Raw genomic sequence first — 25,291 nt, forward strand, 5'->3', positions numbered from 1 at the left:
ATAATACCAAATTTTAGCGGGTTTTCAGTGCAACGTTAGAAATGTTTTAGACAAGCTGTTCACTGCAGCAGTAGCTGGTTTTGTGGACCAAAAATGCTGTTTTTTTCTGCATTCCTCGTTGGTACCCAGATGACTTTATTTCTCCCCCTTTTCTCTGTTTTTGTACATAACCGTGTGTTGTATATTTACATAACCTTCGCCGGAATACAATGCTTTTGCCTTGAGAACTCACGAAGTAACCAAAGGTTACGAGCACGTAAACCGCTTGGGTGTTGCGCAAGTTACGAAGCAAAAACCGTAGGGCAAGTTACAAAAACATGTTTTTGACAGCAGAACAAAGTGTGACTATAGGGACCGAGCATTTTTCCATTACAGCAGCAAGGCCCACTGTTTTTTTTGCAAAATGACTTTCGCAAATAACACTGATCTAAATTCAGAAAAGAAAAACTGACATAAGAGATATTTTGCCCCGATGAGTGACTGCAAAACATCCATATGAAAGATAAATGTTTACCTGTAAGTTATTTATTAGTCATATTTTTAATGGCGTTCTTCGAACGACAACCTCTCCAGTGGACATTTTCGCCATGAAAAAGGATGCAAGTATCGAGTTGCCAAGTAATTTCAGACGGTCCTTGCGTGGGGAAAGTTGATGATGTTGCGGCGGACTGTGCATTAAAGTTGTTGTAGGGATATGTGCCACATTAAATTTAATAATTTATGCGATAGGGAGAGAAGAAGCGTTGAAAGGCCGCAACTGCAAAAGATATTGGGCGGCTGGAAATGTTTAATTCATGTCTTTTATTTTCATTAGTCGAATTCGGTATGATGTATGGATTAAAAAGGCATTGCGTTGACCCACAAATATCTGTGCTATCGTCGTGTATGATACTTTGACTTGCGAAAAAACGAATTGCAATTTCTAGAAAGGGGAACAGGAACCACAAATCAAAACAAAAAAAGAAGCTTTGCGCTGCATTTGGGATGAATTTTTTTCAAATGTTTGTTGGAGTAGATTTTCTAACACAAAACCCTACAAAACGGGTAAATTATTTGGGTAAAGACCGCATATAAGTTATATATTACTGTGGGGCAACACACATATAGACACAAGATGTTTGCTAATAAACAAAAGCATATGCGCGGAAACTTACTCAATGCACTGTCGCTAGGTTAGAGGAAACACAAACCAATTATCAGTTTGTTGTTTGTTAGTGTTTTTCCGCGAAACCAGCGGATGCAGTTTGCTTTAAACAATCGCCGGGCGTTAACGGCTTTCGACGAAACAAATGCTTGTTGACAAATATACACCCGGGCTTGGTTGCCTTACAGCTGTTTAATAAGTTAGTGTACACAATAGATATTGTACAGGTCATGTGATCCGTCGCATTAATTGTGCTATCATTAAATGGGCCGTACGTGTAAGGACAACTTACAATGTCAACGTAAAATGGTTTCAACAAAGTTGCATGTACCAATAAACACGTACACAAACAGTTTTTAATAAATTGATGCCTGTAGCGTATTTTAGTTCGTATTAAAAGCGCATTAAACTTTCATGTCAGTACTTCATATATCATCTTCGTCGCTGAGTACAGGGAGTTTTGGCAAACGTCGCCGGTGCCTTTCGTATTGGGGGTAGCCCCCGTTCCCTATCGGTTCAAACGGGGTATCCTGATGGTGGCCGTTTGCCTTGGCATAAATAGGAGGTAGTTTGACATAGGGAGACATTGAGGGCGTAATTTGGGCGTGGTTTGCGTCCCGGAGAGCTGCTAGTTGGCGTCGATGATCTTCCGTCCACGAATACGAATCCTGCTGAATTTTTGAGCGCGGTCCCCACGTTTTTAGGTCGTGTTTGTTGTAGTGTTGCTGAGATAAAACAAATACACAAACATATGAAAGACTTTTTGATGGTTATGGTTGCAACCAAATACAATTCCCGAGCAAAAACTCAAGAGGAACTAAAAACGTACTAGAAGAGGTTGTTTTGCCAACTTGCTGACTTGAGCATCTTGTCGGCATATCTATAACTTATGTTTAACTTAGTAGAAGAGTATGGCATTGAACAAAACGTTTGATGAAACAATTTGTATAAATCAGATGGTAACTTACTACAAAAAATTCTTTAACAGGGTAATTTGTAACAATCTATTTTATTTCAACATGTTTTAAATAAGACCACTTCTTTTATTTTTAGTTTTTACGAATGCAAAGCCAGACGACATTTATAATAATTTCTCAGTAAAATATGTAGTAGTACAACACCTTGGATTCGGTGTGCCATTCGTTGATACAGTTGCCAAAAGAAAGAGTTGATTCGAGCATTCCTCGTCTTCGTGTTGACGCCATTTGACGATCCCCAGTAACGGCTTTGCCCTGATTACTGCTCCCACCAACAACTTGCCTTTGAATTGTCTGCGATTTATAAGTTAGCTAGTTTGTCATTTGTGTCTTATAAGTTACACAAGACATATAGGCTATGGAACACGTAAATTTCCGAAGGGAAATCCTCTTTAACAAAAAATACCACAGGATCTTTTACAGGTTTTATTGTAATGCTTTTACAGCAGCAAACATTGCCATTAAAAACTACCTTGTTTGTTGTTTCCCAATTATCTCTTTCGCATCCCAAAACAATATTGCTGGCTCTAGGATCGGTTCTTTTGTACCGTACTGTTCTCGAAGGTTCCAATTTGCGAGCAGAGCGACTTGAATCCTGTATAGCATTTACACCGACAGAAATTGAATAGCTGGCTGTTGGTAGTTAGTATCAAGCTTTTGGCGAGCTACTTACCAAGTATTCCATATTTTTTTGAAATCTCAATGTTTGTGATGACTGATTTTTTGTTTCTGATTTTCTTTCGCAACAAAACGTTTAGCTACAACTTACCAATAAACTTTTGCGAACATGCATGACATATCTTAAGTCTTTGACCAAATACATAAAGAAGCATTAGCAAGATGGTCATTTAGCAATGCAACAGCGAAACAAGGCGTTTTTATTCCGTGCAGAGCAACACCGACCGCGATATGATGATATTCATGTGCACATCGTCACGCGTAATTTCATGCATAATACATGCACCACCCAATAATTCCCAACATGCCACCTTCGCAAAGGATCGCAATATCATTATCCGTGGTCTGTGTAAAACTGTGCGTTAATGAAGTCCATGACATAGTGAAGTAGGAAACAGTTATCAAACGGAGTGACGTTGTTATTTACATAGTTTTGCAAACAAACCATAGTCGTTGATCTGATAGGTGCACCACCAGATAGGTACGTTTTCTTTGGCACTTTATGTCTATTGCTGTTCCGTTTAAATGTTTCTAAGCGCATTTTGGGGAAAATAGAACAAAAAGTTCATACCGCCACTTTGCAACGAGGTCCGCTAAAGCGACGAAACATCAGCGGGGTTGCGCGATTTTCCGCACATCAGATCAAACTAACGGCTGAGGTAACGGTGTGAAAGTATAGTGTTTGTAAACAGCATCTTGTGGCGACTGAAATATCTTGCAAGGGCTAACTCGATGACCGATATGGTCCATTCGCCGCCGGTAATAACCGTATACGCAACTGCAAATAAATATGATGATAGGGGCGTCTTGTTTAGGCCAGCAGGGGGCTTTTATTTGAGTAAGAAAAACGGCGACTTTGATTTGCACCAAGATGATATTTGACATTTTGTTTTGTACTAATCATAGACAAGTCGTTTATAATGGACGTGAAACGTCTTTGTTGTGATAACTACTGTTGCTATTTGGCGCCAACTACCGGTGTAAAATATCCCCAACAGTCTGTAATATTTCCTGCTACATGACCTAAACGTTTGCGCTAAACTTTGCAAGTTTAGTAAAATAAAGTGTATTATGTGTCAACTGTGTGCTCAACCAGAATTTTTCAAGCATTCTCTTGGCAAAGAAGCTAGAGACCACACCAGTGTGTCAGGTTCTAACATCACCGCTTTTTCCTTCACATGGGTCAATGTATGGAAGCATTAGTCACTTCATATTACTGAATCCAACCAATCCTCCAAGTCTTCTTCACAACTTTTATCATCTGAAAGAAAACCATGATTACAGTTAGCCCAAGTATTTAAAATACCTTATAACAGGAGCCCAGGAACCTTCTGCATGTTAAAGGCCATAACCAAGAGCAATTCATTGGGCTGTGCTTTTCATAATCAATTCTGTTCTCTGTACTGTTTATGATATTGTTAAAAACACAAAGACTTTTGGTGCTTTTACCTTAATGCAATCTTTATTAAAGATTAGTGAACAGTCATATCGAACCCACAGCCTTAAGTTGACTTACAAAATAGGGGATATGGGCACAGTACAACTCTCATGAATTGGTATGTTTTAAAAATCCACTAAAACTCAAAGCTGAAGTGCATGCCCTATTTTCAGAATGGTAATAAAAAATGTTATCAGAACTCATCAGATTTTATCCTAAATGGCATACAGATACAAAAGTGAAGTAACATACCAGAGGCCACTTCATCATTGTGGGGAATGTTGTCACAATGTACTGTAGTTTGTTTTTCTAAAATGATATTCGTTAAAACAAAATACATACACACCACACACAATTTATACCAAGTCAAACCTTACCAACTTCAGCAGTTAGACCTTGTTTAGCTGTGCTCAACAATAAGTCATCTAAATCACATTCCAAATCATTTACTTCATCTAATGTTTTGTCATCATGAATGTCATTGATTTCAGCTTTGTCTGAATGCAACAATGTGTCAGCATCATCATTATTTTCACCAACAACCACAGTTGACTTGTTGGTGACAGAGTTAAAGGTTTCAATTTGTGTTTTTTCTTGCACAGAAATTGGAGCTTGGAAGTCAAATGTTGCTTTGTCAATGACAAGTGTTTGTGCAATAGAGTTCTCAATGCCAAAGGTTGAACTTGCAGATGTTTCATCAAGAATCTTTAACAGAGATGGCTGAAAATCAGAAATATATTGCATTTAGTATCAATTGTTTGCAGTAATGATGTGTTTTGTCTGTCAGTAAACTCTTTGAATGCAGGATTCCATGTTTGGAGGTGATATACATAAACAATCAAATTAACCTACCTCAAAATCATTTGAATCAAACCCATAACGCTCACAAAATGTAAGTTGTGACAAAGCATCTGCTATCTTCTCGCAGTCAATGGTCAATGCATCATCCACTTCCTCATTAAAATCCCACTCCTTTTCAGATTTTAATTTTAGATGGGAATTTGACTGACCTTAAAAGCAATGGTCAAAAACATAACAATATAATGAACTATAGTCCAAAAATATTTTCAAAACATACTTGCATATGACATAAGCACTTCATAATCTTCCCCAATTTGATTAAGACTCTCATCTTCTTCTTCATACTTGTTCCAATTGCTTTTCACTTTTCTTTTGGCAAATGGGTTTTCAACCTCATCAATGTCAGTATCCTTTTGGGCACAAGTAATTTTACACACAACAATGTTACAAAAATGTAACTGTGAAAGACACATTAAAAAACATGGAAAATTAATTAAAGTCCGTCTGTTTTACCTTTTGTTCTTTTGGTTGGTTTCCAGTTTCTTGTCTGGTCGAAGCACCTTTTTGTTTGTCTGTGCATATTAATGATAATTCTATTTAATTGCCTGTCGAAATCCCCCCCAAAAAACGTTTGCATGATGGACTTAGCAGTTAGCACACTGATGATAATCCCCCCAAAAAATTTTTGCATGCTGGACTTAGCAGTTAGCACACTGATGATGGGTGACACTAAAACGCTGAATGGGCGGGACGTCGCGGAAACCGCTCAATATCGGGTAAATTGCTGACGGTTAGTGCTATTAGGGTTAGGTTGAGGTTTTATAATAGTATATGAATCAAAAAATGTCCCTGCCTAAAACTTATTCAACTATTTCCTGACATTAGGCAAAAATGCTATGGCGGGACGTCGCGGGAGATGGCAGGACGTTTCGGGCGCGTAATGTAGTGTTCGGCGGAATTTTTTTTAATGATTTTCTATTATAAAACCTTATCCCAACCTTAATAGCTCCAACCGTCAGCAATTTAACCCGACATTTAGCGGTTTTCACGACGTCCCGCCATCTCCCGCGACGTCCCGCCCTCCATTCCGCCCGTCCCGCCCATTCAGCGTTTTAGTGTCACCCCTGATGATATTTCAGCGTTCTACTTGTTAAAAAAACAGAATAAGTGATTAAGCACCACTATACAATTAAATTCATTAAAATCACTTGTATATTTAAACCGGAAGTCTTTAATACGACACAGCGTACATTGGCATTGCTGCTTTCAAAACAACATGATTAATTAAACCTAAACACTGTTTCATTGTCCCATAAAGCAACGCTAACCTGTTTTTGAGGTTTGCATTCCATGTTTCTTTTTGTATTGTGAACTTTTCTTTTGCTTATGCTCGTCAGGTCTCATTATAAAATTAGATTTGTTTACAATTTCAGAACTATTTCGTTTCGTTTTCACCTTTCTTGTGTGGTGGGAATTACCCCAATTGTTTTTGCAACGCGACGGGCGATAAGCTTCACGCAACAAAAAATAAAATATTTTCCATTTTTTAACTTCAACAACAAATCGATAAAGTTACCTAATTTTATAGCTTCTAATCTTTCTTTGTTTTTTTTTGCGTTAGAGTTTGTATCCTGTTTAATTGCTAGGCTTAAAAAAATGCCCAAAACACCCACGAGTTACGACCATTCTGTCAACTGTACACAGTGCAAGTAGGAAGATTGCTTTATCTATCCTTTCCCTTTTTTGCTGCAAGTAAATTAAAACACACAGTGAAGGGAATGCATTCGTTATATTGATTACAGTAACATGTTTGATGTCAAATCACCAGCGAAAAGTAAGACTTTTTAAATTGCGATGCAGCACAATTATATGAATACCAGATGGTAGGCCTATTTACATTTGATGCAAATAAAAGTTTGATGTTTGTCAGAAATTTAGCTCTCCTGAACCGCTTCCATCTTCTCAATGTTGATTGGAATTTCTTTAGGCTTTTCCTCGGGCGGTGGCAAAGCCAGAAGTGGAGCCTTTAACTTGAGAATTCCCTGCTCGTTGAGTGTAGAAGTCAGTTGGTCCGCGTTAACATTTTCGGGCAGCACAAGTGAGCGATGAAACTGTCGTCGAGAGTAAGATTGGTGTTCCTCGTCCTCGTGGTGATCTTCTGTCACTGCATCCACCACAACCTTATTTCCAGCCATCTTAACCTTCACATCTTCTGGTTTAAAGCCGTGCAAGTTAAAATTGCAAGTAAAACTGTTTGGGTCTGATCTTTCTACATCCATTGATGTTCCAGCACCCATATCATCTCCAAATACACCCTTGACCTTATCCTCGTCAAGCAAATTAGGTAGGTGATAAAGCAGTCGCTCAAGGTCGTTAAATGAGCTTTGTCTTCTTGGTGGAAAACCTGGCGCATAGTGGAACGGGTGTAACCAGCCTGGCGCATAATCTGGCCTGATCAATCCCCAATGAAATGGTCGAGGTTCTGTCATTTTGCTGATTGCTAAACTGCCTACTTGTGTCAAAAACACCTTAACTTGTACAGACAATCTGCTGGATGTACAGAGTAACGCGCTGCTTATAAGCTACCTGCAACACTCAGTGCGCGACTCCTGTCACGTACGCGTAGACTATTGTCGAAATTTCGCGACTTTGCTGGCATAGACATCATTGCGTAAACAACTTACTACACTCGAGATCCTAGACATTGTTGGTATTCTATATCATCATTGACATAGGCATAGTTTCTGAAAAATGTCAATAAAAGTTAAGACTGAATAAAAAAAATATTTCCTCAACGGCAAAAAATTTGACTCGCCTTATATGTCAACAAAACAAGTTGACTGCTTCGCGAAATCTCGCGTCATGTCCACGCACGTGACCTGAAGACTGTGACGTAGAAGTTGTAAACATTGTGTGCGTGTTGCAAAATACAAAACAACCTTACCGCAGGATTATGTTTTGGGAGAAAATATTACAAATTAGCATAAGTTATTGTACACCACAAATTAGCATAAGTTATTGTACATCTTATTTAACTCATAACAACATTCATGTTTGTCTGCATATTCGTATTAGCGACACACTGTTGCAATTTATGAACACCTTCATCAAATAAAACTTAATCAACCTAAAAATGACATTCAAATTGCTGCAAACCGAGATGTCGTGTTTTTTGACATGTAAATGTCGCGCATATTCCGATTTTGACACGGCGTGTAACGCATTTGCACCGTCGTTGCATCACGAATTTTCTATTGCGCTCTAGAAAATTCGCACTCACAAGGACACATTTTGAAAAGTAGTGTGGTAATTGAAACAGCTAGTTGGTAAAATTGTTAACTGAAAAAACAAAAAATGTCCCTTCGTTTGATTTTACCTGTTTATCGCAATTGTCGAATGTTTTCGAGGTGGCCAAGAAGATACGCTTGGGATGTTTTTCCAAGAATGGAGCCTTTTGTTGAGATGGAAAATAGGTTTCGTCGTATGACAGAGATTTTCGACTTTCCATCCACGCAATACTACTATAAGGACATGAACAAGTGGATCACTGACAGCACAGACAGGGCAAATTTTACAAGAAAGGTGTCCTTGATTGGATTTGAGCCTAACGACATTAAGGTAAGGCTGAATGGAAACAAACTGGTCGTGGAGGCGAAAAGAGAGATCGAGGACAAGGGCCAAGAAAGCGACTCTTACACATCTCAACAGTTTTACTCGACACTGACAATGCCTGAAAATGTGGATCTGGCAAAACTGAGAATGAGTTTGAATAATTCAGGCACACTAAAAGTCTCTGCTCCTCTGCAATCTGTGGAAGATGGGTGCACAGAAACTGAAATTCCGGTGGACGTTGAAACAGACGCAAAGTCCACAGGCAAAAACAAATAAACAGTTAAACGTGTATTAAAGAACGCTGTATGTGTGAAGTTGTTGACTGTTGTTCGTTTCTTTTGTTGTGTAATAAATATTCATTCACATGATTTAATTGACCTTTTTTGTGATCAATGAACATTTTTCGGCCGAGAATTAAGACAAGCAAAAACCAATTTGTAGATGTTTGTGGTAAACAAAAAGCGATGTTTAGCTCAGTGTTCTTCAATTTACAAAACCAGCCTGAAAGACGGGTTGTTGGTTTTATACGGCGTTTCAAAGTTATAAACAATTTACCAGAAAATAGGTAAAAACCTAAAAAATGAGGAATTATCATGTGGAAAGTTATCAAATTAAATTAGGTCAAGTTTAATTTCTGCAACAAACGCATTTCAATAACAGCAAATAATGTTTTCCCAGAATGACGCAAGAATCAACAGCGTGCGGCTGGTCACGTCTGGCGCTTGCGCTGGGCGTGCCTTTTTCGTTTTTAATCGAGAGAATTCTCTCGAATATTCTGTGTACGTGAGGTGAAAGGCGTAAAAGGCTGTTTTCGGCACATAAATACTCGAGCGTGATTTGTGCTCAGAAACTTTTCAGAAAAGCAGCCGTTTGCGATCAAACCGAGCAGTCATGGACAAAGTTCACAGACCAATCGACTGGGATTACTGGAACCCGGGGGATTCATATCGCTTCTTCGACCGGACAAGACCGACCAGCACGACAGGACCGCGACCGTACCATTGGGGATTAATCAGGCCAGAATACGCCCCAGGATGGCTACACCCGTTTCATTATGGGCCAGGTTTCGATTGGGGTGGTAATATAATAAAGAATGCAAAAATCTCAACCAGCGGAATGACAGAGCCTCGACCACGTTATATGGGTACAGTCCCGCTAGATGTTGCCATAGGATGGTTAGTACCTTTTAACCATGCGCCAGGCTTCGATGAGGGTGCTGACACATCAAAGAAAACTAGTGGCTCCACAACCAGCGCAACAACAGAGCCTAGACCCCGTTATATGGGAACAGTTCCGCTGGAAATTGCCATAGGATGGTTAACACCTTTTCATGCGCCAGGTTTTGATGGAGATGATATGGGTGCTGGAACATCAATGGATGTAGAAAGATCAGACCCAAACAGTTTTACTTGCAATTTCAACTTGCACGGCTTTAAACCAGACGACGTGAAGATTAAGATGGCTGGAAATAAGGTTACGGTGGATGCAGTGTCGGAGGATCATCACGATGACGAAGATCACCAATCGTACTCTCGACGACAGTTCCATCGCTCACTTGTGCTGCCCGAGAATGTTAACGCTGACCAACTGACTTCCACATTCAACGAGCAGGGAGTTCTCAAGTTGAAGGCCCCACTTCTGGCTTTGACTGCGCCAGAGGACAAGCCGAACGAAGTTACCATTAACGTGGCGAAGGTGTAAACTTGATATTCCTTGAACGAGTGGAGTTATTAACCGTAACACACATGTATATATGCATTATAATCTTATTACCTGTAACATGTAGAATTGTTTCATGCTGAAACGTTTGTTATGGGTGACAAAGAAATTACCTTTAAAGTCATTACTTCGGGAGATTTAGACGGCACACTTATATGTTATGACCGTTTACCTCACGGTATTTGTTGTAAATTTCATATTATATGCATCAATATTGCAGACACAATTTTTGTATCGGTTGAAATGCGTACGTTTAATAAATACAGACAAACATCCAGATTGCCGACTACATTGAGAAAGAGGTCAGTCGTTAACATAAAGTGAGAACCAAAGATTATATATTAAGTGAAATAGCTTGTAAAACACTCGTAAAGAGATTTGGAAGGGCTATAATTAAACAAAACAATTATTTGAATCGAAACCACCACAAATACAAGCGGTTAGAAATTAATAAAGATGTAGTGCGAGTGATGTAGATTCAGAATATTCAAACCGGTTGCGAGTAATAATTGCCGCAAGAATAAAACAATTTAATAAACTTTTCGACAGCTAACTATAGCCATTCAAATAGAATCACACTAACTCAAAGGAATAAAGTTGAAAACAAACAAACAAAAATAAATTGTAATAATACTTATACGCTGCACATTTGTTTGGTTTCAGCACACAGCTGTTACAGGGGTAAAAGTGCTTAAAATTAAGTCTAATTATAAAAACTTTCTTCGCGTGTTTTCTTTAAATCAATCTTGGCTTCTGCTCTGATATAATAGCAAATCTAAATCTGTCTTGCGTAGAACCTATCAAATACCTTGTTTTGGGCCATTTAAGTGACTTATGAAATCGGCCAGAGTCACAGAAGATTAACGTGTGTATTGGAACTTTATTGTTTACAAAACCGAAAACATAAAAAAATTACACCTTTACAGATTAATCTATGTGCAACAGATCGTAGCCTACATGTTAATTGGTGAGGTACCGCGCCATAATGTTAGCCAACGTACACATGCTGAAAGTTACAAATGTTAATCGATAATTTTGTTTTAGTTAATCCGCATTTTGTCTTGAAGTTGATTCTTCCGCTTCAAATAAGTTAGTTTAACCGAAATGTCGGAAACTTTTTTCTTGTTCTCCGCTTTGATTAATGGCGCTGTGACTTTTAGGACGCCGCCAGGTTCCATGGACACTGTAAGTTGAGCGGTGTCGACAGCGTCCGGCAAAGTAAAGGTTTTATGGAGTTTGCATGGTGTGTGTGAAGACGCTCCTTCGTTCTCCGAATATTCCTTGCAATCCGCATCAATAATCAACTCCTTTCCGATCGTCTTCACTGCAACATTAGCGGGCCTGTATCCTGCCAATTGAAGTTCAAACTCGTAAGTGTCAGGATTAGCACTGTGTACCGGTTGTCCTAAGTTGATTTCATGCCGCCTGACGCGTTGTCTTTCCACACGTGCGGCTAAAACGTTAAATTCCGGCAAACTCCCAAATGTATATCCGCCCAACAAATCCTCATCTGGGTCAACTTCCAGCAGGACCATTGGATTCCAATCCCGTTCCGGGCTGAAATGAGGCTGCACGTCACTCCCGCTGTCTTCTGATTGGCTGTTTGCACGCTGAACCATAGCTGATTCAAATTTGCGAACGCCGTATAAAAGTATAGCTAGGCGTCGGCAAACGACCACTTATAAAGCCACGTGGAAGCTACGCGAAAGCTATGACCGCGGTGCAGAGTGCAAACATTACGTGCGTCTCGCATGTAGGCTGACCCATCGGGCGTTACGAATTTTGTTGCGCTTAGATCAAAGTCCGCTTGCTCTTTAGCTGTACGCAGCGGCACACTGCAAAACAATACGGGGTTGTTTCAGCAATTATTTTTAAAAATCAATAATGTGTAAATATCAATACCTTATGTAAGTGTTCTATTATTACAGGCGGGCATTTTTGTTAGATGTTCGACTTTCATCGTAGATTTCTGATGTGGTATATATTTTAGTCATTGAGAGAAATGTTTGGATATTTCTGCATTTAACTCCGACTTCGTGTTAATTTTTGTCTGAGTAATACGTTCCAAAACAGGTTTTGCTCCAACACCGCAACATCATTAGGACAAGGTCAGGTGACCTTTTAAACCACGTGCCAATTTACTTTACGTCAAATGGTCACGGCTTCGAGTGTAACATTCGTGTGTTGCTGTTGTGCTGCTAAGTTATTCGAATAGCAACCAGAAAGCAGATTGATTCGCACGTGTGGAATGGCTTTACAAGACTATGACACCATAAACTACGTTATGGTAATATTTACTTAAATATGAACTCACCAATAACTTGAAATGCGATGGAAAATCGTTGTCCTGCACTAAGCATTGCTCACTGCCCAATTCCACTTAACTTTACACTGTTTCTACAGCACTAGTGTCCATATAAAAGTAGATAGGTCATCAAATACCACTTACGTATTGGTAGCTTTTATTTATATATACCCACAATAAAAACAGAAAGAACTTTGCGAATTAAATTCAAGGTGCAAAACAACAACGCTTCGAAGAAAAAAAGAGAAATAAGCACTTTTTTACAGTGGATCACCGCTTAAGAGGCGCAAGGATAATAGCATTTCTGACATATTGGTTCATTGCACATTAACCCTCTGCTGTCATGACAAATGTTGGTTGTCCAACTGCAATGCTAAAAAGTTACCAATGGCAAAGTGTCAGTTGATCTATACGTCTGTGTTTATCGCGACCCTTGCGCCATTCTCGCGGTTTTCGAATGAAGTAAAACGAGATTAGTTTACCGGTTACGATACTGCATTGAGCAATGGTTTGCAACTGTTTCGACAAGCATTTATACTACTTCCAATACACGTGTTTTTTAATGGAAAAAGTCAAGTAAATATTATGCATTATAGTGGCACATTGATTTGAGAAAATAAAACATGATTTAACAAACAATAGTGGCTTATATATATAATGTTCCTTAGAAAAAAATTATACATATGGATATGTCTATGTCATGTTTTTAGCACACAATTATACACCTTGTTTGTACAATGCCATCTGCCATAATTCGCACATAAACCAGACTGTACTTCAAATAAACATGTCCACACAAAGGGCAATGCAAATGTTTACACATGGATAAGTTTGAAGTATGTCTGTCTAGCAACCAAGTTGGCAATCTAGTTTTTAACATTTTAATAGGAGTAGGCAGGGAGAGAAAAAAATAACTGGTGGCAAGAGTACAGCACAAATATTTGGGTAATTAATGACACTTGACCAAAAGAGCCACTTATAATCTATATTTACCAATAGAACACAACCCAAGTGGTACCCACATTGAAACAACTGGTTGTTTTTGCTGGTGAATGTATAATGCATGTAAAAAAGTACAACAAATTTAAGTCATTTAAAACTGACGAATGTTGTTTTAAAATTTACTTCATACATCCAAAATTGGCTGACAATGGCAAAACAACATTTTTTACTAAGTCATTTAGGCACCAAATAACAACAACAGAGTCTGTACCTTTCCTTGAAATGAAACAAATTAATGGTGGGACAAATACCAAATGCTACTTTTCTTACTGCATTCAGATTGAATGGCTAAAAATGCAGTGAGTTGAAACTAATTAACTATTCAGTTGCATAGGAAAATTTGAAGCCTTTAAAGGTAGGAGCACAATCTCTTCCAGGTGAAATGAGTGTGGAGTGCATGACAGCTCAATGGAATGAAAACAAAGCAAAGGACTTCTCAAGACTTGCCTGCAAAAACGATAAGGTAATTCTAAGAAAGAGAGGCAAAATTAAAATATACAACCATACAGGCAAAAAATAGAGATTTTTTTCATAAATAAAATACACATTTGAAGTTCAGCCACATATCTTATGTGTGTGTGTTGACCATTTCACACTGATCATGTTCAGGTAAGTTATTTTTAGGCCTGAAATTTTACAACAATAGAAAACCCGGTACTGCTTTGAACGTTCGTTTAAACCAGGGGCGTGCAACATACGGCCCGCAGGCCAGTGTCCGGCCCGCGGCACCTATTTTCGTGGCCCGCGGCACCTATTTTCGTGGCCCGCGCAGACTTCAAAGTACTCTTAAATTAATATGAATACTTTTTACTGTTAGAGCATGGAATGTTGCTATTTGGACACCATCACTGGTATTTTTGACTTTATAAAACGTCACACTGTGACGACATATTCCCATTGTTGCATCATAGTGTGCATTATGACAGAACTGCCTTTCTAGCAATGATTTAGTAACATGATTTATAGGTGCAGTAAATATATTGACATTTATTCTACGAAAAGGTTAGCAGATATTCCATTGATTAAAAAGTACTCAACGAGTAACTTGATTATGTGCGCTTTGCTATTAAATAAATAATAAGTTTCAAAAAAAGATATGTGTTGCTTTATTGTCTGGCCCCCAGCATCATTTTAACTGTAAATTGTGGCCCACAGCGATAAATAGTTGCACGCCCCTGGTTTACACTGTATGCTCAGTTCTTACCTTCATCATAGGATTTTAACTCTCGTGGTTTAGGCATATCTTCCCCATCCACTTTGTCATTAACATCTTCTTTCTTATCATCTGGTATATCATCCATATTTGGTTCGATTTTAACTACTTCGGAATCAGCCAAATTTTTGTCAACGTTCCTCTTTGAAAGTTTATCATTCTCTTTGGCTACAACATTTTCTTTTCTTGGTTCCTGAAAAAGTAAAGATATTTGTTGAACCATGCAAAATGCACATCAATTACCAGACATACATTTGCTCCTACAAACAAACAGTCTAACTGTCAAGAGCAAAGGCTAACTCAAACATTAGCTGTTGAGTAACTTCTTAAGTTGAGGACATTTAGAGTGCAATTGGTAGACAAATAGTACAAACCTAGGCATCAAATCTTTTTTTCTCGTAGCATACTTAAGGAAGTAGTAAAAATACAAACCTAGATTTTCCTCATTTTCTCACCTGAACAACAGGCTTGATTTCAGGTTCAAGGGCTTCTTGTTTTCCCAGTTGTTGTTTCACTTCTTCTCTTTTAACTGGTTCTTTTTCAACAGGATTTTCCTTTGGTTTCTCCACTTTGATGTTATTTTGAACGTCACTATTTCCCACAACCTGTTTTACATTTTGTTTTGGCTCCTCCACAAGTACTGGCTTTACAGGGTCTTTCACTGCATCAACCTTTGGGATGACAGGTTCAACTTTCTTATTTTCACCATCCTGGGGTGGTTGCTTCTTTTCTGGTGCATCCACACCTTGGGGCTTATCCTGACTTTCCACTTTTCCATCCTCAGATTCTACATGCTCTTTTAAATGTTGTTCTTGTAAGGCTTGAAGCAGATCACTTTGTTTTTGAAGAATTTCTTGTTGCTTCTCTTGCTGTGCTTTGATCTGCATTAGAAGTTCTTCTTCTTTTTTATCACCATCACCATCCTGCTTTTTTACATTATCTTCAGAATTAGATGGCTCTTCTCGCTTTGCATCCTTGTTGTCAACCTGTTCCTGTTGATCAACTGGGAGTTCTCCAGCACCAGCAGGTACTTGATTAGGTTTTTCTCCTGCTTCATCATTGTGTTTGACTGAAGGTATTTCCTCCTTTTTGACAGCAGGTGGATCTTTATCCTTCTCTGCAACATTAGGTTGAAGATTTTCAGCATTTACTTTCGGACTGTCTTTAACTTCTTCCTTTGGAACCTCTTCTGGTTTTTCATCCACTGTGTCAGGTTTGTGGTCAATGTATACAGGCTCAATGGGGTTCGCAGGTTCATGTCGATGCTCATTTTTTACCGGTTCACCTTTAGGTGCTTTTGATGGTGGTGGCTTATCAAGATCAGGTAATGGATTTTCAACATTGGCAGGTGCATCAACGTTTAATGTATCATCATGGGCCTGATGACCATTGAATGAATCCTGTTTCGCAACCTCTGGTACAACCTCAGGTTGAGCAGTGAGGTTTTGATATGTGCAGAATATGAGCAGAAGACAGCCAACCGCAAATACAAATCTTGTAATGAAAGCATCTGCCTTGGCATAAGCCTTAGAGTAGATAATTGCCGGAAAAATGAAGCAAATAAAAGACCCCATTGTTGCACCAGTCAGACCCAGAATTGTTTCAACATTGGGAATAAAAATTGCCACTGTCATGGTGGACAAAACAATGCAAAGTGTGATGACTTTGAAAGTAAATGGCTCTATGTAAGTTTTAGAAGGGACTCCATCTGACTGGGGCTGCTTGAAAAATAGGGTATAGATACTTTGTCTGCAAGGAAATATCATGAGAGGAAAGCCAATTACAACTGACCCTGCAAAACCAAACTTTATTGCCTCAAGCAAAAATGTGTGGGGCAAATTCTGCAAGACATTGCCATAAACTGAATCTTGAAATGTTGTATAACCAAAGACAGCAACAAGGCAGTATACTGTAGTAACAATCTTAAGAGCTCCAGATACTATTGATTCCATTCGCATGACTGAAGCATCTTCAAGAGAATCATAAACCACAAATAACTGACACTGGCAAGCATAAGCTAAACTAAAGATAGGAAGACTTTGAAAAATACCAGCGGGACGGAATAACTCAATTTTTGTCAGCCAGTCAAATGTTAAAAGGCCATTTGACACTGATGTTATAAACATCACTAGGACAAACAGACAGTAAAATATCATGGAGAAGAATCCCATGAACCCCAACACAGACAAGTTCTTCATCAGGCCGAGTGGAAGCGCAATACACAGTCCACAAAACACCAGAACAAACGTTCTAAGTTGAACTTGAGATGCTTCAACATAGTTGGATAAAATTCCAGTAGCTAAATCACCAATAATGACATAAAATGCCACACAGGTTCCCAACATGAGCCCAATCATGCTTAGCTCAACAGCCAACTTTCCACTGGGTCCCACAGCATGGTAGGCTAAATATTCATATGTTCGTCTTCGCTTGATTACAGCTGAGGTCACAAGCATACTGCATGATACATAAGTAAGCCACGAGGCCCCAAGTAGCAAACCAAGTCCAAGCAACAATCCACACTGCTTCATACAGTATGGCATGGCCAAAACACTGACCCCAATAATGCTGTTTACCAAATTTGCAATACCTGGTGCATTCTCCTCCATGGTGAGACTAAGACTGAGAAGTTACAAAGTTTCAATTTTTAGATATATTTGATTTGAAAACAATTAACCTGTGGCTGTTAAATGTAAAAAGAAATTAACAGCTGTAAAAGTCACTAATTGTTAACCAAAAGATAATAATACCAGTTACTTTTGTATATGGTATAATGGTTATAGCTATAGGTAAGACTAAAAAAGCATTGTTTGTTTTCTGCAGTCTGCTCTGCACATTACTAAAAAAATCCGTAATGCATTTTATACAAAAAAATTCAATAGAACTTGTTAGTATAAAACCTGTTAGTATAAAAATCAAACAACCAAACGTACATTAAAGCCTTAAGAGTTCAGAAAGCCTTCTTAAAGTACACGCTCGTTTGATGAGAAAAAAAAAAACAAATAAAAAAATGATACAGCTGACTTGCTTCAACTTTTCACATCGTTTCATATACCTGTCATAGAAATCTACCAAAAACTACATTTACACCGAATCAGTAAACGGCGGCGAAAAAATCGCGATTGAAATACGCCCATGCCAAAATTTACACGCATTTTTAAGACTATTTCTACAACGAACTTACACACAATCTCTCTGGAAAAGTAAAGGAAACCACCGGGCGTGACAAAAACTCCGTATTTACGTTTTGAGTTTCTATTTCTACTACCAGACTACTTATCGAACATCCACGTTGGGACTATCATGGCAAATAAAGAAACAACAAAAATAGTTAATAAGAATATCCTTGTTCCAACGTACACGACCTCTATATTAAACGAATGATGCTGTAGTAGTATTGTACCGAAGCCTCACAAAAGGTTTGGGCCGAAACCGAATAGCCTATCCGACTAAACAATTTTGCCCGAATCAGGCCGAACTTAAAAATCTTTTTCAAAAAGATGATTTTAACTGAGCTCTGTGTTGTTGGTACGAGTGAACTGATTATGATAGGTTTACTTTTTGAGCATGAGGTGATTCAGGTGGGACGCCAAATTTCCTAGATTTTTAAAGGAACGCAGTCTACAAGCCACGATTTACAAACAGCACAGGCATTTTTTATTGTCGCAATCTTTTTTCAGATCGGATCTAGAAAGCTATACTGCATATTTTTTCTAGCAGTAAGATATTTAGCAGATTTATCCAAGATAATGACAGTGTATTTTGTTGTAGGTGATTCTACCCGCCAAGGTCTTGTAGCGTCCTTTGTGTAATAAACGTCGACACAGGAGTAGCCTACAGGCCGTGATCGTGCAAGTGATGTCATTTCGTACATTTGTAATAACAATAGTCGTCATTTCATTAACAGGATGTTTCCTCATGTTCATCGATCAACAAGAAAGGAAAGTTAGACGGTAGGTGACGGAAGAAAGTTTTTTATTCACTGCATTCTAAATGTCATTTTTTTGCGACTGCTGCGATTTTAAAATTCATTGTATTCAATCATATAAACCCCATGCTATGGCTTTTAGTTAAACTGGCTAACCATTTTCAAACTTTCTATTGTAGAAAGACGTTTTCAAGATTAGCGGGCATGAAGCACCTAAATCAGACAAATAATGCACAACGGGCAACCAGAACAAAAAACCCTAGTATTCCAGAAGCAAAATTGGCAAACTACATTCACGAGCCAACATCACCATTCAAGTTGACATGCGACAACGTGAAATGTATGCAAGGGCGAAGTGAGTGTTTAACATGTACCTAGTAGAATTTGACACCAATTTACTGCAGAGGAAAAGTAATAACTCTAATTTACTACAGGTTCCCTTGATTCAAAACAAAAATCGTTTCACATATTTCGAGATCCTTTGGTCCTTGGACATACCAAAGCGAAATAAAACCTATAGTTAACAAGTAGACGTAATTGATCCCTTGCGAAAAGATTCCCACAACAACGTGCATTATAAATTTATATTACTTTCGTAACATTACTTTGTGTGGGAATGTTTTTCAGGTCGTCACAAATAAGACTAAACGTCACAGATAAGACTAAAACAATAATGAAATAGTACGCAAACAATCTCTTTTTTTGTGAAAGGACCAAACAGTTGTACATAGTATTTCGACCGTTGTACATAGTATTTATATTTCACCAAATGTTTTTGGCATCTTCAGTTCCTGTGGGCGAATACAACAACGAAAAATTCGTTTCCCACAAGGTATAGCGTTGTCATCGCGCAGCAAGTAAAATAATTACCATCACACTATACCACTGGGCAGGAACTTGGCCGAATGGTCAGGCGCGCCTGGCCCATATACAGACAAAGCCCTGATCGGGATTCTTCCCCGGAGTGTCCTGGTTTCGAACCCCGCGAAAAAAAACTCGGTTCGAACCCCGTGAAAAAATAACACTACACGAGGGGGCGCCAACCTTCACCACTCTAAGAGCCATTCGGACCAATTTCACATTGCAAAAAAACGCTGGAATCCACAAGCCGTTTTGAAAATTGAAATAAAAAGCAACTGCAATACGACTTCATGTCTCACGACTTTCGACGTTTTGTTGTCAGTTAGTTTATTGCATATTAGGCACACTTGGTAAACCCGTCTTGTCAGCAGTAAAAGCAAATTAAATTCCCCACACATACGTATAGTGCTATAGCACTGAATGTTATGTTTTCTTCAGACGTTGATTTTTATTTATGTGTCAACACGTATCATTAGCCAAATGTTAACCAACAGGTATTGTTGCGCGCGCGCACACACTACAATCCGAAGCAGTAACCTAGATTTGTGTGTTCACCTGCGCGACGCCAGTTTGTCTCTTTTGGGCTTCACGTTTCAGGGCATTGATGCGGTTGTAGTTACTAGAAGCAGGTTCGCTCGGGTTATTGCACTGCAATTTTCATTTTCGATATTTTGTTCAGGATAATCGTCACAGAATTTGTAATCAAAACAGTTGGTAATTTCAAAAACTGATCCACATCAGAGGAATCAAAGGGGCTCCGGAGCGGCTAGTTGGCGACCATGGGCGCCGCCACGTGGGGGCAAGAGCACTTGCCTCCCCTTGGAATTTCAGTGTACCTCAATTTAACATATTTAGCAGCAAACCTAATTAAAGTGGCAGCGCGGGGATTCGTGACATGGTTTAATGCTTTAACTTTTAGGCAACTCAATTGTGAAGTACATGATTTATGGCTTCATATGTAACAAATTCTTGATGCGGTAAAGGATCAGCCAAAATTTGCCCCCTCTTGCAAAATTTTCTGCCGGCGCCCATGTTGGCGACTGTGCAATACACCAACATGACGAAGCCGCGCTTTTTCGCCATTACGAATAGATACATATGTCTTCATGCGCTGGTTGATAATTCGAACATAGCACAATGTTATTCGGTCATTTTTGCAGAACTACCTGTGTTCCAAAATTTAGACATGGCACAAGCAAAGTGGTTAGCTTTGACCAACGCCAAAATAAACATCCAGCGCATGATTTTGACGCGTGTTCGTTAAATCCATTTTCCACGCGTTTCGATTAACCTAATTACTTTTTTATCGTTTTCTCTTTCTGTTTTGGAACACACCTGCACCAGACGTGACAGTCTGCCAGTAAAGTAAGTAAAGGGTTCATCGTTCACTCTGGAAAGTTTCTTTTTTTACTATTTTATTGTTTTACTATTTTAGCGCTTTATATAACTGTGTTGCATTTGCTCACAGGAACTGCAATGCAAAAAAAACATTTGGTGAAATATATATTCTGTAAAAAAATGCTATGACAACGACGGCCGATTCTGTTTGGCCTAGGGTTTTGTACACTGGGTTTTGGATTATAAGACTGTAAAAATACATTTTGCTTCTCGCGGAAATCGCTTGGCGGACCCCTAAGAAACCGCACACCCCAATTTGAGAACCGCTGCTTTAAAGGTTGATCGAATCTGAATAACAGACCGCGAAAAGTTCTGACTTATTAAAAAGAGGCTTCTTTGAGGACTTTCACCAGAAAAAATATTACACACTTGAATTCACTACTAAGGCCATAATGTAAGTCGGACCACCTAATATTTATTTTCAAAAAGTCGCACTGAGTTTAACCTAACTACGTTTTTGAACATATGTGAATGTGGGGTGTGTTCATGGCGTATTGAACATCCGGTGCTGGGTCTGTGTGTCAAATTCTTCATTGGGTCTCTTTTTCGAGTTCGGGTCTGAATATGGAAACCGCTTGCGAGTTTCGAACATACAAACTTTTAAAACACTAAACTTTACATGTCTTTAAACTGCATAAACTCTTTACAATAACCAACAGGGATCTCATGGCGGATGGTAATTCTCGTCAAGTCAACTGCACCGAACTTTTTCCGACGTGAACTTATCCGTCGAACATGGGGTAAATGGTGTTACGTCGAAGGTGGCTTGCTTCGAGTGATTTTTGTCATTGGTAAAGCGGGCGACTCGAGAACAGCAGATTTACTGCACGAGGAAAGCCTAAGAAATGGCGACATATTGAACTACGACGGACCTGACAACTACGGGTAATTTCACCATAGGTTTTCTGAACAATAAACTTACTCTTTTAGGATACATTTACTGATACATTGTCACAGTATTGTTGCCTTGACGACGGTTGTTAATTCAAACGGTATATTATTTAGCAAACACCGAGGTTATTTTTCATGAAATTTACTTTCAGTCTGTTTAGTTGCAACTAAATACTGTACCACAAAATGTTGTAAAAAAAGGAAGTAGTTTTATCACTTACGTACAACATATGGGTTGTTCTGGTGTATTTAAAATCGGTTAACAGTACATAGAGCTTGGTAAAATGATAAACGAAGGTTTATTGATTTGTAGAGGCACGTTATTTAAAAACGCTTTTGATCGTCCGCATTGAATGAGCCATTTAACTTTTTTTTACCATGTTCTGTGCCCGTGTTGTTATTCATACCAGCGTAAAACAATGTACAAATTAATTTGCAGTAACATTGCAATTAAAACTTTGACGGGAATGCGTTGGGCGGCGGAAAACTTTCCAGACAACTACCTATACTCTTCAGCAGACGACGATTTCTTAGTGGATCTTGGTGCTTTACAGGCAGCGGTAGATGAAAACGAGCATGTATTTGGTGTCAACAGCCAATCAGGATTCCCAATTATCTGTAACTACGGGCTACTGGTACTGCCCCCAGTGAACCGAAATCCCAAAAGCAAGTGGTACATTTCTAAAGACGAGTACGGATGGGACACTTACCCACGCTCGTGTCGTGGCGGTATGTACACAATGTCAGTGGGACTGGCACACCGTCTTTGGTTGAAAGCCACTGACTCGGAAGCACCGTTGCGTGTCGATGACGTGTGGATCACGGGCATTCTACGTGAAAAACTGTTCATGCCCGCTGAAATGGTAGTGAAGCCCAAAAAATCGATCGCCATACATTTCACTGGTTACAAAGGCAAACGAGCGAATAACATTCGGACTTTTATGAGTAAAGATTGGACAAGGATTTATATTAAGTTTCAACATAAATATATGTGTTTACGTTAAAGCGTTCAATTAAGCGCGATGTGGTTCTGTTGTTTTAAAACAGTGGTTCTCAAAGTATAGGTCGCGTTATGGTGATTCAATTCTGCCCAAACGAACTTTTTTCATTTCATTTTTAAAGTATTTTTATTCGTCCGTCATGACTAAATTCTTACATTATAAGCATTTTATGTGGCTTCATCTCAGTAACCTGGAGTATTGCATCATAAGTGGTTTTCTGAGAATTTTGATGGCAGCCAGCTGCAGTACAGCCATAGCCAACTACAGCCTCAATTGACCAAGTTGTACAGTAGCCGACCTCAATCGACGAAGTTGTACAATAGCCTTCCAATTTTACTGTTACGCACACGGCGATTGTAACGTCATACGACGGGAAATAATAGGACAAGTTAATCATGCGAAACTGAACTTGGAGATGTAACAGTTAGCGTTCAAGGATGAGTAAGTATTCGTAAAAGGGTAAAAAAAATTTTTTGTTGTTTAAGGCTTGGGTCGTGAGATGTTTATAAAACTCAGATTTGGTCCCGCTCAAAAAAAGTTTGAGAACCACTGTTTTAAAATGTCGCTAGTCATTTAAATAAGGTGATTAACACTTCCGCCACTCTAATTGCATTTTATCACTGAAGCAGTTACTTAAACAAGCGATGGTTTGAGATAGATTGTACAGTAAACATAGGTTTGTCAAAGTTTGCTCAAAAAACTTTTTTAGGATTATATTACTGCTATTTATAGGTTTGCACACAAAAAGACGGTTGTTGGTTTGTTTCACAGTTCTGTACGATATAATTTAAGTAAAGGAAGCAAAAGAAAAACATACAAAGTACAAGCTCGTCGCTGGGAAGGACCTTGCTGTCATGATTCCAGTATGTAACTTGTGGTTTAATGTAAAGCTAAAAAACATCATCTTTATACGCAGTTCTTAGCTCGGTCTGCTAGGAGGTATCGGTCTACGACGTACAGTATTGGACTTATATATCAGGCGGTTTATGTTTGCAGTTTAAACTGAACGATCTAAACTTACCGGTAAGTTGTTTCCTGGACGAATAGCTAAGGAACAGACAATTTTTTGTGTTAAATAGTGTTAGAGAAATGTTTTTGCAAATTGCTGACTAAATGTAAACCAAATTTTTGATTCCATCTAAAAAAATACAATTTTATAAAAAGGAAAGTTTATTTTGCTTACTTCAGCAAATTTTGGCACGTTGCACGAACTGGTAGAGCTACTGACGCGGTGCCTCCTAGGGGTAGAGCTACTAACACTGAGCATTGGCTTACGCCCGGTCTGAGAACTTCTGGTAGGTGGCGCAACAGAGCATATGCGTTTATGGTGCTGTTACAGCAATTTGGGTTTATGGTAAGAATAATTGCTGAGTCAGCACCATAAACGCCTATGCTCTGTTGCGCCACCTACCAGAAGTTCTCAGACCGGGCGTAAGCCAATGCTCAGTGTTAGTAGTTTTACCCCTCCTAGGAGATCCAAAAGTGCTTAAATTTCGATAGGTGGCGTAAAGAACTGAATTATTTATTTAGCGGCTAAAGAGGGTTGGTTTAGGATGCAAATGTTTAAAAATTTTGCATTAGTAACTAATTTTTTGGGTTAGTTTTATTGAATTTTAAATGCTAATACCTTATCCCGACCCTAATAGCCCTAACCGTTAGCATTTTTTGAGATATACCGTTTTAAAAATTAGGCACTTTTGGATCTCCTAGGAGGCACCGCGTCAGTAGCTCTACCGCACGAACTTGGCCATCAATTCGTCTAAGTCAGTGTGCAGAACGGTTTTGCTTCACTACATTCTTTACCTTTTTACGACTACCTTTTAAACCTAATTCCATTGTGCCAGTTAGCCTGTCTGATGCCAAATTGCTGGTTCGGAAATGCAGTCGCTCAGAAAACTTTGTTAGATTTTAATGGTTGGGAATGAATATGTTTCACAGCTATATAATTTTCACCAGAAGATTGCGGTTTTGTCAAAAACAGTTATCGAGGGAAAGTATTTGGTAATAGCAAAGTAATTTGTACTAAAGGACTTGGATTTGCGATTAAAGCCACAAAAGACCATTGAAATAGTACTTTATTGTTTTCAAAGAAGAAAGGTACAGAAAATAATATTTTCGAAAGTTTTAAACTGTACTGTATGCATAACATTTGTATTCCCGTGCAGGTTCGAAACTGCTATTGTTTAGGACTTTAGGTGGAAGTGCTTAACCAGCATATTTACTGTAGCCCAGGGGTCGGCAACCTTTTTGGCGACGCGTGCCAATTTACTTGTTATTTCCATGTGTTAATGACCTCGCGTGCCAACGTTTTTCAAAATAATTG

General features: G+C 38.8%; 6 protein-coding genes across 6 annotated transcripts; 2 read left to right on the forward strand and 4 right to left on the reverse strand.

The window, feature by feature from the left end:
* Positions 1 to 778: 778 nt before the first annotated feature.
* LOC145208664 (uncharacterized) lies at positions 779 to 3,534 on the reverse strand. Its single transcript, XM_080078987.1, has 4 exons — positions 2,795 to 3,534; positions 2,594 to 2,716; positions 2,266 to 2,415; positions 779 to 1,869 (listed from the first exon to the last, which is right to left on the reverse strand). The coding sequence occupies exons 1-4, from the start codon at positions 2,804 to 2,806 to the stop codon at positions 1,570 to 1,572; spliced, it is 585 nt and encodes a 194-aa protein (XP_079935113.1). The 5' UTR covers positions 2,807 to 3,534; the 3' UTR covers positions 779 to 1,569.
* A 315-nt stretch (positions 3,535 to 3,849) lies between these two features.
* LOC145208648 (uncharacterized) lies at positions 3,850 to 6,520 on the reverse strand. Its single transcript, XM_080078986.1, has 7 exons — positions 6,367 to 6,520; positions 5,552 to 5,610; positions 5,316 to 5,448; positions 5,090 to 5,247; positions 4,615 to 4,957; positions 4,490 to 4,546; positions 3,850 to 4,060 (listed from the first exon to the last, which is right to left on the reverse strand). The coding sequence occupies exons 1-7, from the start codon at positions 6,440 to 6,442 to the stop codon at positions 4,008 to 4,010; spliced, it is 879 nt and encodes a 292-aa protein (XP_079935112.1). The 5' UTR covers positions 6,443 to 6,520; the 3' UTR covers positions 3,850 to 4,007.
* A 288-nt stretch (positions 6,521 to 6,808) lies between these two features.
* LOC145239411 (heat shock protein hsp-16.2-like) lies at positions 6,809 to 7,656 on the reverse strand. The gene has a single exon (XM_080102731.1). The coding sequence runs from the start codon at positions 7,525 to 7,527 to the stop codon at positions 6,973 to 6,975; it is 555 nt and encodes a 184-aa protein (XP_079958857.1). The 5' UTR covers positions 7,528 to 7,656; the 3' UTR covers positions 6,809 to 6,972.
* An 826-nt stretch (positions 7,657 to 8,482) lies between these two features.
* On the forward strand, positions 8,483 to 8,926 carry LOC145233576 (body wall muscle protein HR-29-like). Its single transcript, XM_080098369.1, has one exon. It carries the CDS (start codon positions 8,483 to 8,485, stop codon positions 8,924 to 8,926), a length of 444 nt encoding a protein of 147 aa, XP_079954495.1.
* A 3,888-nt stretch (positions 8,927 to 12,814) lies between these two features.
* On the reverse strand, positions 12,815 to 17,592 carry LOC145203814 (putative sodium-coupled neutral amino acid transporter 10). The gene is made up of 3 exons (XM_080076128.1): positions 15,345 to 17,592; positions 14,881 to 15,082; positions 12,815 to 14,123 (listed from the first exon to the last, which is right to left on the reverse strand). The coding sequence occupies exons 1-3, from the start codon at positions 17,496 to 17,498 to the stop codon at positions 14,113 to 14,115; spliced, it is 2,367 nt and encodes a 788-aa protein (XP_079932254.1). The 5' UTR covers positions 17,499 to 17,592; the 3' UTR covers positions 12,815 to 14,112.
* A 4,149-nt stretch (positions 17,593 to 21,741) lies between these two features.
* On the forward strand, positions 21,742 to 22,971 carry LOC145233664 (beta-1,3-galactosyltransferase 5-like). Its single transcript, XM_080098470.1, has 2 exons — positions 21,742 to 21,961; positions 22,407 to 22,971. The coding sequence occupies exons 1-2, from the start codon at positions 21,750 to 21,752 to the stop codon at positions 22,969 to 22,971; spliced, it is 777 nt and encodes a 258-aa protein (XP_079954596.1). The 5' UTR covers positions 21,742 to 21,749.
* Positions 22,972 to 25,291: the final 2,320 nt, after the last annotated feature.

This window comes from Phallusia mammillata, chromosome 1, assembly GCF_965637545.1.
Source record: "Phallusia mammillata chromosome 1, kaPhaMamm4.hap1.1, whole genome shotgun sequence".
Lineage (NCBI taxonomy): Eukaryota > Metazoa > Chordata > Ascidiacea > Phlebobranchia > Ascidiidae > Phallusia > Phallusia mammillata.

What these genes read in the sequence shown, in the direction of transcription:
- LOC145233576 (XM_080098369.1), top strand. Translation starts at nt 8,483, where the DNA reads ATGGAGCCTTTTGTTGAGATGGAAAATAGGTTTCGTCGTATGACAGAG.
- LOC145239411 (XM_080102731.1), bottom strand. Translation starts at nt 7,527, where the DNA reads ATGACAGAACCTCGACCATTTCATTGGGGATTGATCAGGCCAGATTAT.
- LOC145233664 (XM_080098470.1), top strand. Translation starts at nt 21,750, where the DNA reads ATGGTAATTCTCGTCAAGTCAACTGCACCGAACTTTTTCCGACGTGAA. An exon ending in GACGGACCTGACAACTACGG is followed by an intron (nt 21,962 to 22,406) that starts GTAATTTCACCA and finishes ATTAATTTGCAG; the next exon opens with TAACATTGCAATTAAAACTT.
- LOC145208664 (XM_080078987.1), bottom strand. An exon ending in ATTGGGAAACAACAAACAAG is followed by an intron (nt 2,416 to 2,593) that starts GTAGTTTTTAAT and finishes TATAAATCGCAG; the next exon opens with ACAATTCAAAGGCAAGTTGT. An exon ending in AATGGCACACCGAATCCAAG is followed by an intron (nt 1,870 to 2,265) that starts GTGTTGTACTAC and finishes GTTTTATCTCAG; the next exon opens with CAACACTACAACAAACACGA.
- LOC145203814 (XM_080076128.1), bottom strand. Translation starts at nt 17,498, where the DNA reads ATGGAGGAGAATGCACCAGGTATTGCAAATTTGGTAAACAGCATTATT. An exon ending in AAATCAAGCCTGTTGTTCAG is followed by an intron (nt 15,083 to 15,344) that starts GTGAGAAAATGA and finishes TTACTTTTTCAG; the next exon opens with GAACCAAGAAAAGAAAATGT.
- LOC145208648 (XM_080078986.1), bottom strand. Translation starts at nt 6,442, where the DNA reads ATGAGACCTGACGAGCATAAGCAAAAGAAAAGTTCACAATACAAAAAG. An exon ending in ACCAACCAAAAGAACAAAAG is followed by an intron (nt 5,449 to 5,551) that starts GTAAAACAGACG and finishes TGTGCCCAAAAG; the next exon opens with GATACTGACATTGATGAGGT. An exon ending in AGGTCTAACTGCTGAAGTTG is followed by an intron (nt 4,547 to 4,614) that starts GTAAGGTTTGAC and finishes ATATCATTTTAG; the next exon opens with AAAAACAAACTACAGTACAT.